The 23,545-nt window shown below is 39.8% G+C and overlaps 1 protein-coding gene across 2 annotated transcripts; it reads left to right on the top strand.

The window, feature by feature from the left end:
* The first annotated feature begins 3,580 nt into the window (after positions 1 to 3,580).
* On the top strand, positions 3,581 to 9,923 carry slitrk5b (SLIT and NTRK-like family, member 5b). Of its 2 annotated transcripts, none has more exons than XM_065962482.1 (2): positions 3,581 to 3,855; positions 4,296 to 9,923. In XM_065962482.1, exon 2 carries the CDS (start codon positions 4,352 to 4,354, stop codon positions 6,947 to 6,949), a length of 2,598 nt encoding a protein of 865 aa, XP_065818554.1. In that variant the 5' UTR covers positions 3,581 to 3,855; positions 4,296 to 4,351; the 3' UTR covers positions 6,950 to 9,923. The 2 variants fall into 2 exon arrangements, with proteins under 2 accessions (XP_065818554.1, XP_020490186.1); XM_020634530.2 differs by having other exon boundaries at positions 3,582 to 3,864.
* Positions 9,924 to 23,545: the final 13,622 nt, after the last annotated feature.

The following is a 23,545-nucleotide window of genomic DNA, read 5'->3' as shown; positions in this document are numbered from 1 at the left end:
TATGGGATAGCACAGCAGTAAATAGGTAAATGTGTCTGTGGATATTATACTCTATTTTACATTATAGAAGAATTGGAAAATCTGTTTTAGACTGTGAAGTTAATATTTGGGCTCCCTCGAGCGGAAACTGCAACTCGGAAAGTCAAGATTATCTTGGTGCCTGACTTGTACAGTTTTACATACTAGATATCATATTACACAGGAAAATGGCAGACCAAAGTGAATGTTGATTTAATGGTCAAAAACTGTGTCATGATCCATAAATTGTATTTTAATTCATGGATGTGTATTAAGATTATAGGTTGTAAGCAATAGTTGCTGTCAAAAAGAGTGGCCTTAATTAGCTCTCAGCAATCAAATGCAACCCCTTTATGTTTACACCCATGGTGGTTTCATGTTTTCACTTGTAAGTGAACATGAGCATGTAAACTCTGCAACGTCGGAAGAATGATTTCCCAACGCCTGAAGTGGAATCATTGGAGGCGCACATGAATGCTACAACAGACTTCATAAGATAAACAATGTGTAATAAATAGAATATAAGTAAAGATTTACATTTGAAAGAGAACAAGGTGTCAACAGCAGAATATACATAGTGCTAGATGATGACAACAAAGGATTCAACAACTGCTAGTAGGAACATTTACATGTAATTATCTTGGGATTATCAGTGTAGAGGCGTGTGGCAGCAGAGATGAAAACAGGGTTGTTCTGTGTCTGTATTTATGGAGCTGCCTGCTGTGGAGGAAGCTGCCCTGAGCACTCAGGCAGCTATGCGGGGGGTGTAAGGGGTCCTCTGTTATGGCTGATAATGTGACCATCATCTTTTCTCCACACGCCTCCTTAGGGGTGGGGGGCAGCAATACCTGGGGAGGCATGTTCTCAGACTGCCTGCTGTTAGATTTCTTGTATCTAAAGATGTTTTTCATGCTCCTACAAACTCCTTCACATTCCTCTGCTGCAGCCTGTTCTCTGTCTTCCTCATGTGGCTTCTTTTTTTTTTTTTTTAACATCCCTGATCTTCCTCTCCTGTTTCTCCTCTACCCACCACAGTTTCTCATACAGTCCCCGACATAAAACACCTCTTTTTGTTGTTCAGTGGAGCCTCCAGTTCAGAGGGGATCTTGGAGTTGTTAGAGAAACACTGCACCTCCCTGGTGGACACTGCGTTTTAGGAGATTATGCATGATGCAGTGTGTCTGTACTGCCTTCAATGTCATCCTCTTTATTTTACCCAGTTAAATACTTTAAAGCAACTGCTCAGAGTCTCATCTGACCTTCTCCTCATTGTCAGCACAGAGACTTCTGCACAGGCCTGTTAATACATCTTTAACGGCTTGACAAGGTACAAGCAAGGAAACAATGATTAAAGGACTATTTTCTTTTTCTATTCATACAAAGGCAACGTGTGCAGATAATTACCAGAACCCAAGCTTCAGAATAAACGAAAAGATCAAACTTAAAAAATAAATGCATATTGTTGTAACATTAGTATCTTAAAAGGCTCTGTGATGTCTTGTTGTGTGCTGTGTAACATCCCCTCTGATGCAACAAAGGCTTGCGGGAGCCCTGACAGCAATGTTCCTGCCAGACTATGGCAGAACAGTTCACTTGGATGCCGAGTGTTCTTGTAAGCTCCAGCTGGACACAGTTGACAAAGTAAGGACGCACCATCTGCAAAGAAACATATATCAGAGGCACTACCCATCATCCTCTGTGGCACAGCTCCAACTCAATTTGTGTATTTCTGACCTTGGAGCATATAATTGTTAGTCATCATAATTTTCTTGTAGTCTTTTGTTTTGCTGATTCCTCAGGTGCGTGTATGTGTGTGTGTGTGTGTGTGTGTGTGTGTGTGTGTGTGTGTGTGTGTGTGTGTGTGTGTCTCTGTATGTGTGTGTGAGTGTGTCTCTGTATGTGTGTGTGAGTGTGCTATCCTCATGCTCCCAGTTGGTGAAGATTATGTTCAGTGTCATGGAAGACTTGGAGAGACATTAAATGAGGCTCGTATCATGCATCGCCTGCGTGTGCCTCTTGGTCCCTCTGCTCATCATGGCCACAGATTAACATGGATTATCATCCTGCAGAGATGCAGACATATGTGCCAACATACACTAAATGCAAACACGCACATTTCCTGTGACCAAATCTGGAAGAATGTTGAACTAATAATTAAAAACTAACTTGCAGCTGGCAGCTGACAGCTATTTTTGGTCAAAATCAGATTTTAACCAGCTGCACAATTTGCAACACACATAAATGGTAATATATGCAGAGAAAGAAGTAATGATGGGGTTTATCTAATGCTGAAGCTCAATATGCAGCACAATCCTCTGAAGGCAAAAAGGAAACAGAAGCACAAATGAATTGCATGCAGCATGAATACAGCCTTCATACTCTTTAATGTGAGCCACAGGCAGTGTCCCTGATGTGCCTGCTCTCGTCCCATGTGAGCAAGAGCCAAGTGAAGAGGATGATGGATAGAGCTCCACGAGGACACGGCTGTATATGATGATACTTGACATGATTCCTCATGAGTGATGGCACATCAGGTTGAGATGGGACATGAATAGTCTTTTGCTTTACCTTTTGTTTTTCTTTTGCTCCTTCACTAAACCTCAATGACATTTTGTATGCAACATGAGCCGTACCAGTTCAGATTGGACAAATTCAAACCAGAGCCGAATGATTCACTCTAATTATACCTCGGTGAACTCATGACAGGGTGGTTTGGCTTTCGTTAACATCAGGTGGAAATGCACTCTGTATGACTCCTGTCCTCATTGTGATGAACCAAGCGAGGTAAATATCCTCCCATTTTAAAAGCTTCCATTTTTATATTATTCTGCTCATGCAGTTGATCAATACACAATGAAGCTACCAGGGGAAATTCCTTGTGGGTTCGAGCAGAGGATGACATTATTATTAAGTTTATACTGCACAGGATGTATTATCACTGACATGCTGCATTAGATGAATGACAGTTCACTCCAAGGTTTGAAGTCACCTGGATTTTGACTGAATATGATATCCTGACTGAATCATAAAAAAAACTTTGAGAGTTTACCTGCATCATTTATTTGATGCAAGTCATGATTGTACCATGACAAGATTAACAGTTTTTTATTCTCTATTTTTCTTTTTTTTAGGTGAAATGTCTAAAAATAGCACTGATGATGCATTCAGAAGTGCACAGCCTGTGTGATGTTGCACAGATGTAATGAGTTCAGGTCAGGTCAAAACACAGACTCATTGTTACCCATGATGGAGTCTGTATCACTCCCTCCCCAGCTACCTAACATCATAAGAGAGAGATTATTAGATTCTCTCAGGGTAAATAATATGATAAGCGGTTTGACAGACCGCTTGAGTTGCGCAATCTTACCACTGTGAATCATTGATTTTTTTATTTATTATTTCGGGGGGGTTATGTTTCTGTGGGTGGGTCAACATCTTTTGGGGGGGGTGTACCTCTGTAGGATGCTCCAGTGAGCTGATGCATGAAATGACTTGACAACCTCCCGACCGCCGAGTAGTGCGTGCGTGCCTACGTGCGTGCGTGAGTGAGAGAGCGAGCGCCAAAGAAAGCAGTGAGAGAGAGAGAGAGAGAGAGAGAGAGATGGGGAGTAAGCAACTTTGTTACCAGGCAATAGCTGTGTCTCCTCCGGCACAGCGTGGCTGAAAGGAGAAGCATTTGGTAGTTATGATTGATCAGCGTTTCCTGCATCCTCTCCGGTGCGTTAGAGACGTTTGTGAACGTGATCGGGTAAAATAGATTCTGTGTCCTATTTTGCTTTCACGGATTAAAAATGAAAGATGCGCCGAAACACCTAATGAGTCTACATCTTCATCAATGTGCGTGAGGTATGTATTTGTGAGGAGTTAATCAGAATGCAGGCTGTCTTTTGTCTGACAATGTGTGCACATGCACAATCCCCAGCTAACAATCTTTACATTTAAATAGCTTTACAATCTAAACTACTGTCTAATTGCATTTTTATGTCTTAAACAAACGTGATATGCCCCCCCATCCCCAGCAGCTTTAGAGCGTTGTTTTGTTCTTATGCCAGGCTTTGACCTTGCTTTTATGCTATTTACATAGCTTGAAGGAGTTGCTTTCTGTCCTGCTTTGTTTGAGCCATTTTACATCAGCAGCCAACAAAGCCAGAAGTTACCTCTGGGTAACAGCAGATGAAGCTTTGACTCATGCAGGCTGCAGCTCTCTCTCTCTCTCTGTGTGGAAGTTGCTTTCACTGCCTGTTTGACATCACACTGTGTGTGTCTTTTATTTCTAGATGACACTGAGGATATCTTAGCAGGACTGTGAGCTTGGCCATCATTTTGCAGGAAAATGCATCTTTGGATTTTGTATGTTCTGCTAAGTGCAACGTCAATGTGCACTGTGGAGATGTTTGGCAGCTATGGAGAGATTTGTCAAAGACTGTGTTCCTGTGAGGAGAGAGAGGGGATACTGACAGTGAGCTGTGAAAACAGAGGAATTGAAAGTGTCTCAGACATAAGCCCAGTGTTCTTTCCCCAGTATCATCTGCTGCTTACAGGGAACGGATTGAAAAAGCTGTCAGCCAATGACTTTGTCGACTACAAAGGACTTACAATACTGCATCTTGGAAATAACGACATATCTGAAGTGGAAGCAGGAGCTTTTAATGGACTTCAGGGATTAAAACGATTGCATCTCAACAATAACAAAATCGATGCCTTGAAGGAAGAGTTTTTCTTTGGCCTTGAAAGTCTGGAGTATCTTCAAATTGATTATAATTCTATCACTCATGTGGCGCCAAACGCCTTCAGCAGACTTAGACAACTGGAGGTCTTGATCCTAAATGACAACTTAGTATCCACTCTGCCTGTGAATATTTTCCAGTATGTACCATTGACTCATTTGGACTTGCGGGGAAATCAGCTTAAAGTGCTTCCCTACTTGGGTCTACTGGAGCACATGAACAGTGTGGTGGAGCTGCAGCTGGAGGAGAACCCATGGAACTGCTCCTGTGAGTTGATTGCTCTGAAGACTTGGCTGGAGAGCATATCTTACTCGGCCTTGGTCGGGGATGTGGTTTGCGAGTTCCCTTTCCGGCTTCATGGGAGGGATCTTGACGAGGTTTCAAAGCAGGAGTTATGCCCAAGGAGAGCCATCGCTGAATATGAGATGCAACCACTGCCACATTTGAGCACCGATGCATACTATAGGACACCGCCATCTTTAGTCACATCTTCCTTAACCTCATCCGGGATTGCACGGTCCTCATCGAGACCCACCAAGGGACCACGGCAGTCAGGAAAACTAAAATCAAGACCAACTGTTCGCAGCCCATCAAACAAACCACAAAATTACGGCCAGATCGTTTCATATCAAACCAAATCCCCCGTGCCTTTAGATTGCCCGACTGCCTGTACCTGCAATCTTCAGATTTCAGACCTCGGTTTGAATGTGAACTGCCAGGAGCGAAAAATTGAACATATCTCTGATTTAGATCCGAAACCTTACAATCCCAAAAAGATGTACCTAACAGGAAACTACATCCCTGTGGTGCGCCGATCAGACTTCATCGAGGCGACTGGATTAGATCTCCTTCATCTAGGTAACAATCGAATTGCTCGCATACACGACAGAGCGTTTGCTGATCTGACACATCTCAGAAGACTTTACCTGAATGGGAATCTGATTGACCATCTTACAGCTGGTATGTTCTATGGTTTAGAGAGCCTGCAGTTCCTGTATTTAGAGTACAACGTCATCAAAGAGGTTGCTTCTGACACCTTTCAGAGCGTCCCTAGACTTCAACTCCTTTTTCTGAACAACAACCTTTTGAAGACTCTACCCGTGGGAACGTTTACCGGCCTGACATTAGCCAGACTGAATCTTCGCAACAACCATCTGAGATATCTGCCGGTGAGCGGTGTCCTCGATCAGCTCACAGCACTGGTGCAGGTGGATCTGTTCGAGAATCCCTGGGATTGTTCTTGCAGCATACTGGAGTTGAAGATGTGGCTGGAGCAGCTTAGCACGGGAACGGTTGTAAACAATGTCATCTGTGGCTCGCCTAAGAAGCTAGCAGGGGAGGATATGAGATACATTAAGACGGCTAGTTTCTGCCCTAATAACTCTGATATACTGGCCTCCATGATCCCACCCTCAGAAGAATCTTTTCCTGGCAGCACTATCACCATAGAAACATCCTTGGACTACGACACACACTACAGCGCCATTCCTTTATCTGTGATGATTCTGGCCCTTCTGCTCATGTTCATTGTGTCCGTGTTTGTGGCTGCAGGAATGTTCGTGGTGATGAAGAAGAGACACAAAAAGAGTCAAAACAAGCAGAATCACTCCATGAACGCTTGCATCAGCTCTCTTAACATGGAGTATGGCCTTTACAAAAAGGGAGCCATTCCCAAAGTCAGGACATCTGCTGGGCATGTGTATGAGTACATCCCACCTCCCACAGAGTCCACATGCAGGACTACTGCGCACCCCCCCACCGACAGCAAGTCAGTGGAGGGGGGGAGGGACTTCGACGAGTTGAGCGGTCCTTTTCTGGGTAACTCAGATGAAGAGGCAGCCAGTAATGTAATAAGCTCAGAATACAGTGCTGTGACTCCAGAGCCTCTTAACAAGCCCTCCACCCCCCACCAAGATGATCTGTGTTACTACAGAGACGTACTGGAGCCTGACAAGCACACACGCTACAGCAACACATGCAAGCACACCGCACACTCATCCAGCCAGTTTACCTCAGACTTTGATGCAAGGCATCAGTACTCGCCCTCAGACAGGGTGCAGCAGACAATACTCTATTGTGCAGCGCCAAGTACTGTTTATGTGGAGCCTAACCGGAGCGAGTACTGGGAACTGAAAGCAAAGCTCCACATCGATCCGGATTATCTTGAGGTTCTTGAAAAACGAACAACTTTTACACAGTTTTAAGAGACTCTGATGTTATGTATCCATTTTAATCAGGAAACATGTAGAAACAGACTTAGAGCTACATATGCATTTCTTAGGATGATGCCATGCAGGATGGAATATCAAAGGGGAATAGTACTCAGTACAGAATCACTTAACCCTTGATCCTTGTGGTGTTACACAGTGTTTTAAATCTGTAAATACCAACAAGCAACCAGAGAGACTCAGGGCTCTTATGACTCACCCTGCCATAAAATACACCCCGAAGCTGCTTCACAAACAATAATGTGAGACAGAGCTTTCACCTTAAATTACATACAGTTCATGTGTGTTACAGTTGAATATTTACACCTCCCAGTTCTGTCTCTACAACACAAAATTTATACGTGAGACTAAATTGAGTTAATTCCGCAAGTTAGGCCTGGGTGTAGGTGTTAAAAAAAGGACACATGGCCTGCACATCTGTTTGGGAAATTGTGCTCCAGTGAAAACGACAGATTTATTGAGGTTGTTTGTCGCCGCGAATGCACAACTCTGGGATGATCGTGTTAACTGCACAGGGTCATGAAAATAAATTCAGTGTAATACAGATTATGAGGACAGTAAATCTCTGATGTCTTGTTTGCAGATTTGTGAGGTAATAATTCATGCATCCTACAACTAAACTGACCTAGTACTTAAACTGTAATCTGTGACTGTCAGTGGTGAACCCACAGAACCTCCCCAACTCCCAAACCACTGCACTTGTGGATTGTGGACACATGTTGCACTTTTATTGAATTAAATATTAATGTATTGAAACTGTACTCAGAAATGTAACTGAAATATCATCATCACAACTGCATTTGGATGAATTGCAACTGAAACAGAATTGGATTTAGACTCAGATCTTTATCATATATGTCATGAAAAGGAATTCAAGTTATTTTCTGGCTTAAAAACAATTGTATTGTATTGTAAGGACTTCATGTACCGTATTTGCATCACAACCAGAGATCTTAACACAAAAAAAACAAACCATAATTTTTCCATCAGAGAAAATACATTTAAGCACAATACTTTTCTTTTTTATACCCTTCTAGCCTTTTAATGATACGTTTTCAAAAACACATACCATTTTTTTCAGTTGCAGTACATTTGAGCTGATGTGCAGTACAAAAAGATTCTATATTATATCTCCATATAAAAGATGAACATCTGTCCATATTATACATTTTAAATGACTATTTTTATACAGAGAATGATTTCTTTTCCTTGTGTTTTTCTTTTACAAAAAAATGCACTATATTGACTCCTACAGGTCAACAATGATGTCACTTTCTGAAAATGCACAATATGGTATCACAAGCTTTTAGCCATAAATGAAGGTTTGATAACCGCATCGATCACAGTTACATATGTTTGAAAAAATCTTGCACTATGCATAGATAAACAGTTTATGTAGACAATCCGTACAAAAAAGCCAACAGTTACCACTCATAACACTCTGAAGTATGATATTTATGATGCAGTTGCACCCCATACGTGTTTATTTGAAGTGTAATATTCAGAGGCACTTCATGTGTTTTGAATGAGATGTGCTTATAGGTTGACAAACTGCAATTGTTTGAGTGTATTGCATAAGAATGAAAACACTGTCTCATTAGTTGGCTTTGTTTGTTTCATCTGTTTGGGGGTTGTATGAAATCTGGCAATTTGACTGCAATTAGCAGTCTGTGTTTCTCTCTTTTAAGGAGGGGGTGATGGGTAATGTGCAAAGGGTCTTCAAGAACTTCAGCCTTTAGATGAGAAGCACAACAAATAGTTGAATGAATGGCAGAGTGGTTTTATGTATACAGATAATCTATGCTCTAAAATAATCCACATCATCCATTATGCAGTGTGAACAATTTCTGGGTCAATAGTGTAAGCCCAGAGATCTGACTTTCCCTGAGAATTTAATACAGAGTAAACTCATGTCATATGCAGTATTATGCACTTAACCTGTCATCTTAAGTCAGCTAATTAGAGGATATGGTGTATCTGGATCCTGTATGCATGTCATCACATATTACACTGCAGTATTAGTCATGCTTTCTTTCCATTTTTCTATCCAGAAAGCAGGCCTGGTTAGTTGCCTTTTAACATTTTCAGAGTCATTTTGTGATTATTTTGTCACTTGACCTGCGACCACTCACTGGAAAGTCATCAGAACAAGTTATCTACACATTAATATACAGGTTTTTGACAGTTACATATTCAAGATTTTCTTGTTTTAAATGAGTATATTGCTGTGATGTTAATGTTAAAAACACGGTAAGCCTACAAACATGCACAGACAGATACCCTTTTAATATTTGTTGGGGTTTTTTTCATGTAAAGTGGTTAAATCTGTGTTAATGGTTTCAGTTCTCAAGTTAAAAAATGCAGATTTTGAACCTGTGGTAAATTCTGTACATCCAATATGACAAATTATAAAAGAACACCTAAAACAAGGCATACAAATATGTGTGCCAGTGGATGAAAAGCCAAGTCTTTTAACATTTAATTTGACATGATGAGTCTTTCTATACATTTTGCAAAGGTAGCTGTGTGCTGGAACACAGTTTTAACTGTAAATAACAGACATTTGTAAAATGTTGTTCTCTTGAAGCTTTTTGTAATCAATGACCAAATGCAGATTTCTGTCACGTGAGAATACAAATATTGATTATCCAAAAAACATGTTGTATTGAAATGTAACTATCCTGTGTATGTGTGCAGAGAAGAGGTCCAGTCAGTGTCTTATTCTCATGATTGCTTTGTTTGATTTTCATATAAAACAATATTTTCTATGTCAATCTCTGATTTGTAAATAAACACACATCATCAGCATTTCAGTGCAAACTTGCATCAGCTCTGAAAGGATAGTCTCTTATTGCAAAACAACAGTGGGACTAGAAATACGTGGGTTAAATATGTCAACAATGTGCTGTTTCTTAAAGTTGTTAGCTGATGAATAAAAGATATGCATTCATTTGGTTGAACCTTGTTTCTGAGTTCTCTTCTAAAGCATGCCGTGTGTTGTAAATGTCACAGTGCACCAGGAGAACACTGTTTCAAATGTTGTACCCCATGGGCAACTTTCAGAACATTACAAAAATTACAATATCCCATTCAAATGTTCAGATAAACCCATTTTCATGGTTTCAATCGGGCAAATGGGAAATAACAAAGAGGGCTGTGTTCTCCGGAGTAGTTAGTTTTTAACGATGCATAAGTTTTAGGCGGTAACACCCAAAGACATTTTGACTAACAGCTTAAACAATCAATTTCCTCTGAACAAATGAGCCGATTATCCGAGGCCCTAAGTGTTCAAACAGCTGCACAAATAGCAGCTTCAGAAGAGGCCTTGGGCAGTATTACAAAATGTACTTAACCAAATCTTAGTTTCTTGTACATGTTTGAACTCAAAGTGTTTGATCTCCAGCTTCAAAAAGTGTTAGGGGTGATATGCATAATGCTAAAATAAGGGTATGACTTTAATGTATCTGTGCAGTATGGGTACATCTGCATGCAGATTCTAGCTAAAAAAAAAACTATGTTCTTAGCAGAGGTAGCGTTCTGGAAGCTCAGTATCCATGGAAACGTCCAATTACCTGACACAGAAAATATTCTAGCACAAGAGGTACTTTGCTGAAATAGAGTGGGAAGTAATTCCTTACTCAGCTTCTGACCATCACGTTAAAACTGTATGATTCACAAGTTAAACTAAGGCATCGTGTGTATAAAAGATGAACTACAGTTTGCATGGAATACCTCTCCCTGCATTGCATTTAGTCATGACTGAGGCTCACAGAATCTGTGTCTGATAAGTTTCCATTTGAATAAAAAATAACCACAAAAACAATAAGGCAACTTAACACTGTTAATCACACTCGTGTGTTTGTCAGACTGATGGTGTTCTGTTGCTTAGATGCTTGAAGACCCCAATTCTGCTGGGGAGATTGAAATTAGGGCAGATCTACATTACGTAAGCTTGAAGAGATGTGTCAGGCTGTGTGAAGACAACATATGACTGTTAGCATCCACCACAGGAAAACAAAACCTTTACAATCGCTCCCATCAGGCAAGCACACATATTAGAAATACCTCTGACTCAAAGCTTCTTGATACGTCTCTCTCTGCAAAGAGCAGAATAGTACCTCACATCTGTCGACATGTGTATGGCTCCCAGTTGTTCGTCTCAGACTCTGTGTGTCTTTCCCTGAAGCTTTTTCAGTCTTCTGTTTCCTGCTACGGCAATGCCCCATTTCTCTCTTTCTCTCTTTGTATGTGTGTTTGTGTGTGTGTCTGGGTGCATAAATTATTGACTCAGAGTGTTTTCATGCCTGCCTAAAGACTTCAACCCACCCAGTGTAGCAAGACCTTTATCCTCTCTTTTCGACTTTGAACATTTTTGATTCAAAAACATTCACACTACTCACCAGCAAAGAAAAGGGCTTCAGCAAATCTGATGCAAGACATTCAGGAACATAGATTTGTCATGTATCTGTTTCCAGCATGCTTGCGTGTATATTATGTAAGGGATAATGCCTGACAAGGTGTCCATTATCAGCACTTCAGACACTTCTTGATTCTCCACTGTCAATTAATTCCTGATTATACCTGCAATAACCCTCTTACACAACGGTCATTTGCCAGATGGTAAACTCTGTTTTGCTTGTAACACCTGAGGGTTTGACTAAGAGCTGTAAAAGTAATTCCCTTCCCAAAAACTTCTAATCCAATGGAAGTCATTGTTGACTATTCCAGGAAATAGAAACTGTATTAGCTACAACTCAGCTGCAGGAGATATTTTGAGTCCTCAGAAGAGCTCATAGAGTGCCTCACCGCAGGTATTAACTAGAAAGCTTACTCTATTGACTTCTATTGGGTTGAATACACAATACAAGTTGTAGGGTTTCAACAATTTTGTCAGAGTTTTTAACACCAAGACAAGCTAGTTTACAGCAACGTTATAGCCCCAAATCACACGATTTCACATAAAGAGCAGGTCATGTGACTGTTGCAGCATAAAGTTTAAAAGCACATGGGGTGTGAGTTGATGACCATGCAATTCCATGTTGTCGTGCTTATATGTCAGCTTGTGAATGAGTTGTATTCATTTAAAACAGGCTTGACACGTGTTCCTGTTGATAATTCTTTTTTAACAAAACTAGTCCAGAGTTCTAATTGACTATGTTCACAGCCATTTTCCTTTGTAGTCAGCTGGGTGAAAGGTGATGCTGCCATGATGTCTCAACTCTGAGTTCTTTAGTGGCATAGATTTAGGGTTTCACAACTTCCAGACTGATAACCAACTGAAAAACACTAATTGGTGAAAATCCAAATGGAAATCTAGGCACAATTTAAAATAAAACAACAGAGACAACAGCTAAGGTTAGCATCCAGCTTCTTTCATAAAAATATTACTGCTAGCTAGAGAGCGGCTGAAGGCTAGTGTAATTTCGTTGTTTTACAAAACATGACAGTGAATTTCGTTCCTAGCTTACACAGTGTTAGTCGGCAGAGTGAGTAGTGTCTGTTTTATTTAATGTGTTGAATGAGTGCACTATAGTCCATTATTACTCCCTATGTAGGCTGTAGGGAATGAGTATGTGATTTCAGACACAACCTTTGTGCATTAGCTGTTTATTTAACAGCCTATCAAAAAATGTGTTTTATTTTACAATATGGCCGGATTCCTAGCTACATAAAATCTGAGCTTCCCACCCTGAGTGTCACATCATAGGAAAATGGCTGCAGTGTTGATACGTTGCGTTGACATGAATTAATCGACATACTGCAGCCAATCAAAAACGAGTATCCAGCCCAGACTATGTTATAAATCAGAGTAATGTAAGATTCATTTTTTTCTTTTTTTAAACACAGCAATATGCTGAAGGGCTAGAGAAGCATTAACACCCAAAGAGAGGGATTTGGATTTGTGACGTTCTAAACTTTGCCAGTATATCTGCAACAACTGGAAACAGTATTTGTGAGACAGACTAATATTTATGAGGGCTTATCCAGGCTTATGACTGCCAACCTGAAAAAAAAAAAGTGACAAAATCCCTCTTCATCCTCCCATTTAGAGTTCTCTCTACACTAAACATGAAAATGATATTTCATATCCAGAAAAATGACATGTTGTTTTATGAATACAGTGAATTGATGTTTATAAGAAGCTTTCACAGCTCTCAAACACTCCGTATTACAACGTCATGCATAATATCATTCTCTGAGATTTTCTACCAGAATACACACAAATGTACAACATTCCCCAAATTCAAATGATACACACTGAATATCATGTTTTCCCTTCTTCAGTCCCGGCATACTGTGCAGCTTTTCTGCTGCCCTGAGTCGCTCATCTTGCATTAACCTCAGTGCATGACCGATATCTGCTCTCTTTTTATCTGCCACTTTTCCTCATGGCTCTGCAGCACATCAAGGGCATGTCCTTCTCTGTATTCTTTCCTGAAGTGTCTCTATAACAGGCTGCCAGGCTTTGGCCTGTAAATTATACTTAAAACAAACAGGCCTCAATGTACAACAAACCACGACTGTGAATATGGTGTAGTCTATGTGTTAAACATCAACATCCCAAACCTGCTCTTTTTTTTTCTTAGCCCACCAGCATGATTCACTGCAGCAGTGTCTCCTCCTGATTTGAAATAAATGTGACCTGAAAGGGCCCTGTTTGTGTCTTCCTCACTCACTTCCTTATTCAATGATGAAGCTGACCTTCCCTGAACAATAATGCTACACTTAAGTGTAGACTCAGTCAAAAAGGAATGATTTACTTAGGAAGTAATGTCTGCTGACCTTCTGAACAAAGCTGTTAGAAAAAATATAATTTAAATTCAAATATAGTAATACAATACACTATAATGTAATAAATCTGAGCTAAAATATTATAGATTTGTTCTGTACTATTACAAAAAAAAGAATGTAGCATTCTTCTTTTGACACACACAGTTCATTCTGCTTGTGAAGCTCTTGAATCGAGTGCTGTGATGTGTGAGTGGACTTGTACAGATTGCCGTGTACTTTGGCAGCCTGAATTTAAATGCAGCTACTGCAGCACAGATGCACATTCCCTCCTTCTCTTTCCTGACCATTTCATAAAACCAAACCGACAGCTGGAGCAGCTCACTGCTCGCCTTTGTTCATATGTTTGTTCATTCTGACGTGTAGCAATCTTTCTGACCAAACCTTTCAGTAGCTGGAGAGACAAGCGACTTTATGAGCTGAATGAATTAATGAACTTTAGGATTCACAGAATAAATTTGACTTTAAGTTAAAATGATTCATGTAACATGTCTTAACTCTAACATTCACTTTATGAGGCTAATATTCAATCCATATTTTACATCTTGTAGCCTAAACCTTTTAATGTCCATTTTACATCATACTTCATTTGATGATGTTTCAGCTTAGAAATGCATAAAATGCAAGAAAGCAGAAGGGTGTACTTCTCAAGAATCTTAATTAATTGCTTTATTTGACCATTCAATATCTCCTTCCTTAATAATTAAAAGTTAGCTTTTTTTGGATAAATATAGGACTCTTTGTTTTCTTAATGGAGTCAACTTATGGTTAAATTATCCACAATTAAACAATATGGTCAAAAGTCTTTCACAAGTTCACCCTTTTTTTGGAAGTGCAAGGTTTCTCTTCTCGCCCTGGCATAGTGTCACTTTAATGATGCTCCAACTTCTGAGCCGATAAAGGTTGTGGTAGCTTGCTCAAGGACACAGCGGTAGAATAAACACTTGAGGTGACAGGGAGACCTACTGTGACCCTCGTCATCACGACCACACATATTTTTAGCCTCTGGTTTGTTAACTTCACAGCGCAGGACTTGGTTTATAAAAGTGAAACCCTAACACATGAGACACAGGCTACTGTCACCTTGAATCATGTTTTTCTTTTAGCTGTCTCGTACAAAACTGTAAATAACTTTTAGTGATTCTTCTATTTCTGTTTTTCCCTCATTTTTTTCGTATCCCTGTGTTGCTCTCTGTTGGCTACCAGCACCAAACATATAAGAGTTTCTCTTTACAAATTATGTTGATGATCTTAAGTTGCAGTACTGCAAATTTCAATGTCTGAAGGTCTCTGGCAGTCTAATTTATTTTTTCAATCTGTAAATTTGATGGTCAAGAGAAACCGATGAGAACTGAAAGGATTTCATGTATATATATTACTCCGCTGCAGTTGTTCTAAATTATGTTATAATTATTTAAACACGACAGTGAACTGTTTCATTATAAACATCACAGAAAAAAGTAAGAACAATTGTGTTTGGTAGATTATTTCTTTGTTGTCACAATGCTTCTTGGCAATACATCTGAAAGCCTGTTTATTTCCCCTTTAAAGGGTGCCATTTGTAAGGAACATGCATTTGTGGGATAAGCAGCAGAGCTGGGTATGTGGGTTGCGCCCATGAAAAACTTGCCAAATCTTCTCTGCCAACGGATTTATAGCCAAGAAGCATTTTTACAACAAATAAATAATCTACCAAACACAAATTTCCTTACTTTTTGTGCGAGGTTTATACATCTCAAATACGGTAGAGCTCTCAAGAACTGCCGTCAATGTTGTGCTTTGCCTCTGGTCACTTCCTGTCAGCACCCGTGTGTTCAATCGGACTCAAAGCTGATCATTTGCTCTTACTGACATTGTTCCCTTTTTTCTAGATCCTTGCTTGTGTTGTACTTACTCTCTGATGTACGTCGCTTTGGATAAAAGAGTCTGATAAGTGAATTGTAGAATGTAGGTACAGTTTTGGTAAATGGCTGTTCATCATGAGACTGGTTTTGCTCAAGTTTTTTCTTGCCATTGTAATTGTAGCTAAATATATATTTTTTTAAAACATTAAATGAAATAATCATATTTTACTTAATTTGAGTTTACTACTACATGCTGGTTTTTGAAAAGTTGTATATAACAATGGGGTGGCTGTGTTTGTAGAGTCGGTCATTTCTCAACCAGTAGGTTGGGGGTTCAATCCCAAGCTACATGTCCGATATGTCCTTGTGCAAGACACTTAACCCCAAGTTGCTCCCGCTGCTTCATCAGCAGCCTGTGAATGTGTATGAATGGATTAGTTACTTCTGATGGACTCTTTACACAGCAGCCTCTACCATCAGTGTGTGAATGTGTAGATGTGACATGTGGTGTAAAAGCTCTTTGAGTAATCAGTAGACTAGAAAAGCGCTATAAGCTCACGTCCATTTAACATTCAAGTCCATTTACTTCAGGTGCTACTGTTTTCCTGAATATTAGCATCAGTTAACAGCTGACCTCTCCTATGATGTTGATCATGTTGGTAAAGCGCCTTTCAGCACGTCAGAATACTAAGAATTTGATATTTATGTTGCTTAACACCAAAAGTAAAAAACTTTCCTCCTGGTGTGGTTGGTGGAAACTGACACTATTAAACTTCAACTTAGTGATAACTTTTCACACAGTCTATAGTTCAAGGCATAGCAAGACTCTCATGTCATCCTCAGCTGTCAAGACAGGCTGAGCGTGTGCTGTGGTTCCTGAAAGCACTTTTCTGTGTTTCCGCCTCTCTTGACTATCCTTGTGGGATTTACAACAAGCTACAATGGATCCAGACAGATGGCAAGGTGGGGGTGTTGGGTAAGCATCTTCTGAACCCAAGGGAGGGCTGCCATATACAAGCTGTCAAACAAATGTCTTCACCCGGAGTTTCATTTGTTTAAATATAATGAGATCCTGACTTTGATTTTAATTTACAACATTGTTCAGACATCCAAAGAAAACTGCAAATACAGCATTAAAGCCCAAATCCTGCTTGTTGTTACGAAGTTTATGCATACACTCCCTTATTAATTATATTGTTGTTGTGCCAACAGCATCTTCATCTCCTCTGTGAAAGCAGAAGGGCAGCAAGGCCATCAAGAATTAACATAAAGTGAAGTAGCAAATAGGTCATGAATATCATTAATATTCAAAAAGCTGCACTTCAAAGAGTGGTATCTCAATGCCTCAGCATTAACTACATTTGACCATTCATGTATTTGCTCATTAAGCACACTGGGAAGCATTATTTGCTGAAGGCTGTGTACTGCACGCTGGTGGCAACTGCATCAAAACAGTTCTTTTAAGTCCCCCCTTGTGTTAAATATCGTGCAGCTACACATCTCCTAACAAGGCAAAAGACGAGCCGCCAGTGTGTGTCAGCTCTCATAATGCTGATGCAGCTCAAAGCCATTTATGTAAGACACCACTTCACTCGTTCACTCTTGACTGGATAATTGACAGGCTATTGTTGGTTGACAGCCAAGATTTCCCAGATCTCCCAAAAGATGTGTCAAATTTATCCAGCCAACCACTAAAAGACTTCGGCAGTTTGACAAGGCTTGTTGATTTTTCTACACACAAAAAGGTATGCCTGGAGAATAACTCAAAAACTTTTCAACGCCTCCCCATATTAATGTAACCTAAGCTGTGTGTACGTATGTCTAACAACAGGCATCGCTTTGTGAATATTTCATGACTTAAAACCATTTACATACATTTAGTTGACGTTTGATAAAAGTCAACTGGAAATATCTAGCCCATAATGTGTTGAATCTCTTGAATTGTTTTAGACAGGTTAAAAAAAAACTTTAACATGATATACTATATATCAAAATATGACAGGGGACTTTAATACTGAGTTGATTTATATACTTCTTCTACATAGCAACATTATCAGTCTTTATAAACACTTACATTATCCTAGTTTCAACCAAGTCTGAAGCAGTAGTGCTTCTGTATATCTCTTATTTCTAGAGTTTTGGCTCTATGGCACTACTGAATAAATCCAATTAAATGCTTTCCCTAAGTGCCACCAGCACTGGTATTGATGGTTTCCAGTTTGTGAATTTGAATGATTTTGTCGACTTCTCCTCTAACGACTCCATAAAGTTAACACTCATGATACTGAGAGACAAGTGTGATCATCTGATGATGGATGGGTTGCATTAAAGTGGTCCAGACATTCATATCCCCCTTCACGATAACCTGTGATCAATTAACAAAATATCATGTATCATCCACAAAGCATTTTATTTAACCAGGAAAGAAAGTTGTTCAAGAATGTCCTGGCCACAAACAACGAGCAGCTAAACAATACAAATACAAAAAATACATGATTAGATTACAAATTTAAACAGCAAATGTTTTGTCAACATATCAGGGAGAACATCTACAAGTAAAGGGAGCAGAAAACTTAAACGCCTTTTTCCCCCAGTTCAGTTCTAACTTTTGGAACAGACAGAGAGAAAAGGTCTCGGGATCCAGGATTGTCAGTCTCTGAACTCATCTGACTGATGAAGGTCAGAAAGTATGAAGTAGAAGGTAGACTTGTAGATAAGATTAAGCTGCCATGCTGTTATCATACTCAACAGCATCACAGAGCTGCAGGCATCACTGTAGATGCTCGTTTTTGTATGCATGTTTCAGGCCATATAAATGCTTAAATGACTACTACACCACATAATGCTTTGAACCCTTCTTTCTGCCACGATGTAAATCAAACTAAAGATGTGAACTGCTGACACAAATCTAAGCTCAAACAGAAAACAAGCAGACAAAGGATTGTGCTTCAACTCAACACAAAAGTGTCATAAAGCTGAGGTTGGCACTAAAATGCTTCAGCACACATCAAAAGAGAATGCTGATAATCCCTGATGAACCTTGAACACAGCTGTATGTACTGCTGCAGCATCAGCCATTATCATTTAGGTGACTGCTGGCCTGACACACTCCATGCAGATCACCAAACACAACGTTCAGACTGAGAAAACCTCCATGTGTGGGCTGCTTGATGGTACATTGGGAATGTGTTGACCTTTTGAAATAAAGGGAAATATATTCCTTGAAATGACTGAAGGGGAATCCTGTTGCATGTTTACTGTCACAGCGTGTCTTACCACAGGCACAGAGGTCCTTTAAAACGCACATTCTTGTGAGGACACACTCAGGTGCAAACTAGATGATCGGCCTTGTGGAAAGCATGAACAAAAAGATATTTTGCGTCAACTTAGCAGCACCGCGCAGAGCCACCTGCTGCAGCTGAGCTCGCCCAGATATACCTCGGAGCTGTTTTGGAGTTGACAGCTCTTCTGCATACAAATTAAAAGGTCATAGACTTAAAGCAATGCTGAAATTATTACAAATTCTGGAAACAATGTTTGATAACAAATCAGTATCCACTGTGGTTTGAAATATGCAACTCATAAGAATGTCAGATGAATAATTCACAAAGACTATTTTAGATTTCATAATGTCTGTTAATAATTCATCGCAGATCCTGCATATTTGAAAGTACCTGAGTTTGTCGGGTGCATGCATATTTATATCTTTTAATTCAAAAATTATGAATTCAACACCTAAGCCCCTCAGTCTAGCAGAGCAATCCTGCAAATATAAATTAAACACGTTTGGAAAAACTAGACATCTAGAAGAGATGCCCTTTTTTTCATCCCTGTCCTTTAAAAAAGCCATGCAGCCAAATACACAGCAGATCTTTTTAAAGGCTACAATCGATTCCTGGAAGATTATAAAGTCGTGCGAACAGATTACAACATATTTCCTCCTCTGTAATCCCAGTGTTGATAACAATCTTGATGGGTTTCTTTATTCCCCCACAGGGAGAGTTCTCCTGCTGGTTACAACACAGTTAAACTCCTCACCTAGCCACTGGCTAGCAGATCAAAGCAACATCCACTCACAGGAAAACAGTCGAGCAGGAGGAGAAAAAAAAAAAAGGTTGGTTGCTATGGCAACTTGAACCACTTCTTGTATGGTCTGTTGCTACATTTTTATTATTAGGACGAGAGCATATTAAGTACATTAATCAGGCCCCTTGCTTGTAGGGCAACAACACCTGCTGTGACGACTGCAGATGGCAGCAGCAGGTTCCATTCATTATTTACAGATTTAACAAACAGTATGATGCATTTAAAAAAATATATAGATATACTGTATGTTTTTCTGCATCATAAAAATATGTATTGCATGTATAATATGATTCGGGTCAGATTTTCTGTAAACAAGGTTTTTCTTGCGTGTGTGTATGACTCACAATCTGCATGTATGTCCCCCTGGCCCTCCCAGGAGACAGAATTTCTATGGCACAGGAAGCTGGCAACATCAAATATTAACTCTTGGATTTACCACACTCGGAATAAGAGCGTGCTTGGAAGTCGGACATCTCTCCTGTATAATTAAGTTGTCCGGATTAAAGTAGGAATGCGGCCCTAATCAGCAGCAGAATATGTTGATAAGCATTAAGCCACCGAGGCAGAAATTATTAAGAACTCCTTCTGATCGGAAGGTCCCATAATGCATCAATCCCGCAGAATGAGGTCACCCACATACAGTTGAATCCATTAAATATGTGGGTTTGATAGATGTGGAAACATGCATTGGCTTCAATTGGTGTCTGTGCATTAAAATGAGGTAGAAAGACGATAACAAACCTTGAATTAACCTGAGCATCATTGATTTTTGTGTCTGGAGATGTAACAGAATATGTCTGTGTAACACAAGCCAGTCGGAGCCAGAGCAGCTTCCAAAACATTTGACATTTCCAGGTAGCTGAAAATAGCTCCCATTTTCCAGTAACTGTTTTAAAATGTAAGGCTTCCTCACTGTGTTTTTGTTAGCATGCCCTGACATTTGTCTTCTCCCTTTAGGTGGATTCTCTTATTTACTGTCCTCTTTGACCTTTTGAAATCTAAGCAACCATCTTAAATGTTGCATTCAGCGTGAGAGCGGCACTTTGCCACCTTCTGCATCACAGAAAAAAAACAAGAAGTGTCCCTCTTGTTCTGCACTTCTCTCAGAGAAGGCTATTAGTCAAAATGTGTCATGAGGTGTGTATGACTCAAGGATGGCATGGTGCTCCTGTTTGAATCTACTCTGGAAGAGAACTACACTGACACCACAATACACAGTCACTACTTCCATCTTCTTTATATACCCACCCACCCCCCCCTGCCATGGTCATGAAATGGAAATGTTCGACAATAATGTGCAGCAGAGCACAATGTTTTGCAATGTCAAAGCAATGTGAATGTACTATAAGATCCATCTATTATTTATAAAAGGAAGTTGGAACACTAGAAAGATTTTAAATTTCTCCGGCTCCTGCATCCAATGTCTCTCCTGATGATATAATGTTGTAAGGACAGAATTCATTTACAGACAGCGCTGGGTGGAGTGCTTTTTAGACACGAGGGCTTTGTCAGTGTGCCTGTCTCTGTGTTTACCCCTCCTACACATCTTAATACCTGATCCGTGTGTGTGTGTAGGAGATAATGCAATTAATCATTACATAATCGCCAACTCAGGCAAGGCTTTCCAGGGTCTAATTATGGACTAAAATATGGATTCCCATTAAGCAGAAGATAGCTTCCACTGATGTGGACGAGTAAAATTCATGCCCAGGGGTTTGCTGTGCATCCCCATTAAAGTTGAATACTCTTCTTAAAGGAATGAGTCACATCCTGATTGTGTTATGGATCTGTAATTCTATATCTCACATTTAATACAAAGCTGAAGATGATTACATAAAACAGAGAAACAAGTTTTACATCATGGAGGCTTAAACGCTCATGTCTCCCACTCCTGATGTTGCAACTGCTGCATCACTTCTCCTCTGTAACACATCTCCGGCTATTTATTATAGCACTCGCGCATTAAATCAAATACACAATACGTTTGTCAAACAGAAGGACCACATGTCCTAAATCTGCCTCATTTAAGTCACATTCCAACTGCCAACATTAAATATAGTATACATATTGATATCGACCTGGAGGCTACATGTCTGTTTGCTTGATGAACTCCGAGTGTGGGAGACGGGAAAGAGGAGGAGAAAAAAAACAAGGCAGGATAAACAGATGCATGATGTGAAGAAATGCTCATGCTCAATTTCCTCATGTGGGAATCCCATTATAATTTGGGGACAAAGTACCTTTAGTATTTTAGGAATTCATTGATGCAGATTTAATAGGAATAAACAAAAGCAATTCCGATGAACTTGTGACCCTCTTCACCAATAAAGAACTGTTTTACTGCATTCTGTGATTCTATTACTCAATCCAAATTTAGCCAGGAGAACAAAATCATGTTACAGCATCATCATCTATCAAAGAGTCTAAAATTCATCTCACATCGTTTTGATTTCATGACACATTTTTTACAAAGACTGCCTCATTATTGTAAAACTGTTTTATGTGGTCCTGAAATACACATCAAGGTCCATCACGCCTTGTGTACAGTGTAGATTAAGATCAAATGCTCTATCACTCTACTCATTTAGTTCAAAGTGTCACTGTTTCTTTAAATATATTCTGTGCTTCTGGTGAACTATGCTTATGCTAAAAGCGCCCAAATAAGGAAGTCATTGATCCGTGACAAATGGAAACTCCTGCTCTGTCACATGCAGTTGTTTCTTCATCTTCACCCATCCTGCAGAGTTAGAGACCTAAACACTGAAATGAGTCAGACTGAAGTTTCACAGCGGTAACAGAGCGAGAATATATCAACTCATTTATTCTACATGTGAAGAGTGAATCCATATCTCCCTCTGAAGAAGCTTAAATATATCCTCTGACTCTTTCTTTTTTAGCTTTTAGCTGCATTCAGGCATTTGTTTTGGTTTAGCCTTAACTGAAACCAGCAGGCAGCTGTGTGCTCCCTTCCTAAAGCCAAGTTGCAGACAAAGTCTAAGACAAGCTAGTTAGCATATAGTGTTTTTAGCGGAAGAGTCAGCTATTCTCTTTTTGGATCAGTAGAAATGAGCTCAAAGTAGTTTCAAAATTATGATTGTACCATGTGACAACTTGTTGCTCGTCCTTAAATCAGCTGTAAAATCATTTAATTCTGTGCTAAAGCAAGAAATGGTGTTTTTATCACTACATGATCCAACAGAGAAGTTTCAAATGCAGCATGCATAAAAAGGGCAGCAAACACATGCTGAGTGCTGACTCTGTCAAAAATGTAACAAAGGTTGTTTGTCTGACAGCGTGCCCATAAAAACTGCAGGCCGTGTGTCATTCTTTTAAGAAAGGAGACAGTTACCAGTGTCCTCGCTGTGACAGCTGCTTTTGTCTTCCTCATCACGTTCAAAATTTATGGACGTGATGAGATTCCCTTGTTCATGGGAAGCAAATTTGAAAGCCACAGCAAGGCGGACTCAGGCAATTACTGCAGGAAATGACCAAATGACAACCAAAAACGGATGTCATTTACATATAAATATGCAATCTGATAAAATGACAAACCGTAATATTACACGATTGAGATAGGTCACACTCCAATCATTCAATACACCTAAGATATAACCTTGAGATGCCACCGGGTACACCAGCCAGAATCTACACGATTATGTGCTAAACTAATGTCAGCGGGCCCCTGCAAATACCATGTGAGAGCTGTATTATAGTATCTGTGCTTCACACTTCCACTCTGGTTACTGAGCTCACATCAATCCTGCTCTGAGCTGTGCTGATCTGTGTCACAAAGTGACGAGTGCAGAGGGACAGCCGTGTGCTTATGCAACACAATACAGCATGCAAAAAGTCT

This window comes from Labrus bergylta, chromosome 13, assembly GCF_963930695.1.
Source record: "Labrus bergylta chromosome 13, fLabBer1.1, whole genome shotgun sequence".
NCBI lineage: Eukaryota > Metazoa > Chordata > Actinopteri > Labriformes > Labridae > Labrus > Labrus bergylta.
The sequence above is the reverse complement of the archived record's forward strand: the minus strand, read 5'-3'. Positions and strand labels throughout refer to the sequence as shown.